We start from the raw sequence: 5,041 nt of genomic DNA, 5'->3' as shown, positions 1-5,041 counted from the left end.
CATTAAAACCCCAGGGGAAAATGTCAGAACACGACTCTGAGAGGTAAAGAAAACAAGAGAACTAGTCCATGCTCCAAGGCCTGCTGGTGTGCAGCAGATGTTACACTGAGACCTGTCTTGTCATGACTGTCACCCCTGAAAATAGTCACGCATTTGACTCATTAGCCATGAATTCAGCTTTAGCGGCTTGTACATGATCCAACCCCAGGACAGAAAGAGCATCCAGGGGGGCTCTTCTCTATCCTCTCTCACCCACAAAAAACCTGATTATCTTTTTTAAGCAATCCAAGGCCAGGAGAACACCTGCTTATGGAGTTTATTGGCACGAGTCTAATTCCTGACTCTTGTTTGCAAGGGCTTGAGCCAGTCCCAGTGAAGTCACACTGCTCTAAGATCAGTATCTGCTTGAATGCCAGTATTAAAAAAAAAAAAAAGGAAATGTATCATTAAAAACAAGGAGGTAAAACATTGCCTCACCTCAAGTACCATCATTCCACACACGCAAAGGACAACTCTCCTACACCCCTGAAAGCACTTCAGTCTGGTTCTGAGGCTTTCATTGAGTACTTAGGAAAGCACATTGTCCAAATCCAGGATTACAGAGAGTGAGGCTCAGCAAATCTTTGCCAGGTCACACCCCTACCCAGCCCCACTGGCAGGAAGGTTGGATTTTCCATGTTTGATTTTCTCTGCGCTGTAAAATAATTCTACCTCAGAAACGATGACAGAGCACACAGACTGTGCCATTACTGGCTGCAGACTGAGCAGGTCTGGCATTGCCACCCTCCTTGAGACTGTACCATTGCTGCACAAGTCAGGGAATCAGCGACAGGCTCCTCGGATTTCCACTCAAATCCCTCTTTTCCCAGCTTTTCCACGTTCCTCACGCTGACCCGTCTCCTTCCAGGGGTAGCAAACCAGTGCCAGAGAGTCATTTTAGCAGCTCTTTTTGCAGGAATAAGCTCCAGCAGCCAGGCCCCAAGGCCGGGGGATTGTCCTCCACAGCCCATCAATGAGCAGCCACGTGTCCATTCATTCTCACAGGTTCATTCCCCCTCCTCAGGCGCGTCCAGGGAAGGTGTTTCTTCACCATCTTCCTCCTGACGAAGCGGCAGATTTCAACCAGGAACCCCAGGGACACCACGTACATGGCCAGGCCCCCAGCCTTGAGGAGCCAGCTGGGGCGAGGGGACATCACCATGGCACCCATGATCCAGGCTCCCCCCACGATCCTCAGTGCCAGGAAGAGGAGCACGAAGAGGGAGTCCACCAGCTCTCCCAGGAAGGTGCGGTACCGGCCCGTCTCCCGCAGGAACCAGCGGGTCTGGAGCAGGGGGTTGGTGATCTCGCTGACAAACACGACAGCGTTGACCTCTGTGGCAGATTTGCCCAGCCCCAGCACCAGGGCCATGCCACAGATGCTCAGGGTGTGGTGGAACAGCATCAGGCCCCCCTCTGTCTGGAAATACAGGCACCAGCCCAGGTCGAAGATGAAGTAGCCCAAGGTCAGGGACAGCACGTGGGTCTGGAGAGGTGTGTTTGGTGAACCTGAAATGAAAGATGTACGTGAGATAAGCCTTTTTAAGGGTGTTCTTCTACAATATGGAGCAGTACAGGTTGTGAGTTGCCTCTTTCCTCCTCGGTTTCCAGCCTTATCCCATGGGCCACGTGCCAGGCTGGAAGCTGGGATGTCTGGTCCTGCTTTCCCTTCACACCCCGTCCTGCCACACTGCTGCTTTTTTCTTTTTCTCTCACAAGCCTTTTAAAAAGCAGGGATGGAAAGTCAGACTTCCAGCAGCAGAACTATTTGAGATTTAATGATAGAAAACATCAAACAAAACACTGCAGAGACAAATGTCAGGAGTTATTACACCCTTAAAGATGTGAAAGCACTTAGTCTGTTCTCAACATTGCTACATCTGATGCTGCAATAAACTCAAGCTGCCAAGCTGAACACTTTTAATGTAAACCAAATAAATCAAAATAAAAAAAAAAAAGAAAAAAAAAAGAACAAAAAGATGAATAGTAAGAAGTGATAAAGGCAGGGGAATTCAACAAAATCCTCCCCCAAACACCCCAAAACCACCCATATGAGGAGAGCAAAAGCAAAAGAGGGAGGGCAAACCCCCTTCTTCCACCTGTGACAGAAGCACAGGTGAGCACAGGGCATGACAAAGGACGTGGGTGAGGCTCCAAACACACCTGCGTGGGTCAGAGGCCAGGGGCCGGCCAGGAGGGCGGTGTAACCCGAGAGGCAGGTGACAATGAGCCCGTGCAGGAGGGTGACCAGGCGGCAGCTCCACTCGTGGGAGCGGTGCTTGTTCCAGCGGCAGAGGCAGAGGTACAGACACAGCCAGGTGAGGAAGCTGCAGGTCACCTCCAGAGCGATGGGAACCATCCTGCTGGACACAGGGGAGAGCGTCAGGAGGGCAGCAACACCCCTGGGTTCATCCCCACCACCCACCTCGGGGTCCTCCCCAGCACAGTCATGGAAACCCCGGAGAGGGGAATACAACCAACCAACCAACCAAACCCCAAACCCCAAACCGCGAGCAAAACAGCCCAACCCGGAGCCTTGTCCCCCTCCCCTGAGCACGGCGCTCTCCCGAGCCCCCCTTTAGCAGCAAATGGCCAAAACCACGGGCTCAGCCCTCCCGGTACCAAAGCGCCCCTGCCCCCCCAACAACCCCTCTCCCTCGAGGACCAGGACACGCGGGGGGACCAGACCCCATCCCCAGCACGGCACAGGGCAGGGGTTCCCCGACAGCCCGGGACCCCCCCCGTCCTTACCCCGGTCCGGGCGCTGCCGCCGCCCCGCCGGCACTGGCCCCTCTCCGGCTCTGCTCGCCCGGGACCTGCAGCTCCGGGGCTGTCCGGGCTGGGAGGCGGTGCTGCCACACGCGGAGCCTTTTATCTGCCCTGCCCCGCCCTGCCCCGCCCTGCCCCGGCCGGGCCCCCGCGGGCTCCCCGGAGGATGCTCCCCCTGCATCCCCGCTCGCTCTGCCCCGCTTTTACCCACCCCGGAGGCGAACAGGCTGCGAGCCCCGGGGCTGGGAGAGAGCCGAGCTGCCGGGCAGGGCGGGGAGGGAAGGGGGAACGGGGCGGGGGAAACAGGGACGAAAGTTTGGTACCTCCGGCCAACCCCAGCCCTGCCGGCTGCGGCGCTCCCGGAGAGCCCCCCGTCCTCACTCGGGCTGGATGTTTTCCTCTGTGATGGAGGAGGATAAAGCTGAGAATAAAGCCGGATCAGGCTGATGTCTCTCTCTTTTTTTTTTTTTTTTCCCCTCTTAAGTGTCCCGGAGTCCTCTTTCAACTTTTGTACCAGATTTGAGAACAGAGGCAGACAGGGACCAGCTTTGTGTCGTCCTGATTGCAGGGAGGGGAGGCTGAGACGGGAGTGGGCGAGTTGGGGACAGCTCGGGGCCGAGCTGGGGAGTGGTGCTGGACGGACGATTAACAGAGAGATGTGACACAGAACACGCAGAACAGGATGAGTGAGTGAGGAGCTGAGCCCAGCAGAGGCAGGAGTGAGTAACCAGGGGAGGGCTGTGCTTCCTCCAAGCCCTCACAGCCAACTCACACAGTGTCATTTCTGTTTACTCAAGTTACTATAAAAATTGAGGTTGTGTGTCCCAAACAAGCTAAACCTTCCCTACATCCAGAGCTCCACGCTGGGAGTGAAACCAAGCCCTCAGAGCCCCCACCTGTGTCACTGAGATCATCGTATGTGCTGCACTCCAGAGGATGTTTCTCTGTGTCACACACTAAAATATTCTCCTGCTTGGATCATAGGTTATAGGTTGCTCTTATATTTGAGCTAAAACTTTCTGATTTTTGTGTCCTTTCCTGGCATTTTGGCCCCTGCTCTGAAGCAAACCCATGGGCTGTGCAGGCAGGGACCCCCAGCACAGAGAAAGGGGCTCCCCTGCAGCTCAAGCACCAGTCCCTGCTGGCTCTGTAAAGCTGAGCCTGAATTTAAGCTGAGCTGTTGTATTGGAGCATCAGGATCTCTGCTGATTCCACCAGCACAGTAAGGCCCAAGGCTGGGGGCATCAGGAACCACGAGGGCACTTCACAGGGCCATTTGGACACACAGAAATGCTCCAAGTCTCCCTTCAGGTCACGGGGAAACCTGGGAAGGAGCAGGAACAGAGCCCAGTTCTCCCAGCTTGGACTCACTCTCCTCACAGGTGGAAAGCAGAGGCAGAAATAAATCAGTGAACAATAAAAGAAATCAAATTGTTAATTTTCCAGCCCTTCCCAGCCTTGCCTGACCTTGGGCACTGCTAAACATCATGGATGTCCCAGGTACCCCACCTCCTGCCTGGTCTGCACATGGCTGAGAGCTCTGGGGTTGTTACAAAAAAAGCCACCCTTGACTTCAGTCATTACTAGGAGTGTAATTCCTGTGTGCACTCCAGTGTCTGCCAGCACAGAGGAAAGCTGGGAATATTTGTCCTTTGATATTCTGAGGATGCCAGCTGTCTCTGGATGAGAAGAGCAGGAACTCTACAGACAGACCATAACCTCCAAACTCCAATTTAATTTTGGAGCTGTGGGGTCTGGCTTGTGAGTGACTGGATCACACATAAAAATAAAAGATGAGTGGATTTGCACCCCTTATACTCACAGGTGATAGGGATGGGACCCCCCGAGGTGTTTTTAGGCAGGGACTCAGCTGAGAGTCGGCTCTTTACTCCCTCCTGGGGTTCATGTCACTGAGTCCCAGTGGTGGAGGAGCCCTTTTCCTTGGAGGAGAGTGGGGACAGAGAGCTTGGGGACTGCTCAGGCACAAGAGCAGCCTTGGTGGCAGCTCAGGTTGCTCAAGAAGGTCACCTGAGTTCTGATAGCACATCTTGGGAGCAACTGCTCCCTGCATTGCTTGGCTGTGGCTGTGGGAGGGGACTCTCACTCTTGGAAAGCTGGAATTTCCTGCTCTGTTTATTTTGATGCTCCTGTGAGACTGGAAGTGTTCCTAGATGACAGGGGGATGAAGATATTTCTCTTCCAGCTGGAGCTTTGTTTTTTTTTTTTTTTTTTT

At 54.1% G+C, this 5,041-nt stretch overlaps 1 protein-coding gene across 1 annotated transcript; it reads right to left on the bottom strand.

Annotated features, from left to right (window-relative positions):
• Positions 1-1,009: 1,009 nt before the first annotated feature.
• On the bottom strand, positions 1,010-2,398 carry LOC113986217 (TLC domain-containing protein 5-like). The gene is made up of 2 exons (XM_027717757.2): positions 2,203-2,398; positions 1,010-1,548 (listed from the first exon to the last, which is right to left on the bottom strand). The coding sequence occupies exons 1-2, from the start codon at positions 2,396-2,398 to the stop codon at positions 1,010-1,012; spliced, it is 735 nt and encodes a 244-aa protein (XP_027573558.2).
• Between the last annotated feature and the right edge of the window lie 2,643 nt (positions 2,399-5,041).

Source organism: Pipra filicauda, unplaced genomic scaffold, assembly GCF_003945595.2.
Source record: "Pipra filicauda isolate LSUMZ 115617 unplaced genomic scaffold, ASM394559v2 scaffold630_size309391_pilon, whole genome shotgun sequence".
Lineage (NCBI taxonomy): Eukaryota > Metazoa > Chordata > Aves > Passeriformes > Pipridae > Pipra > Pipra filicauda.
This window is presented reverse-complemented; position numbering and strand designations above follow the sequence as displayed.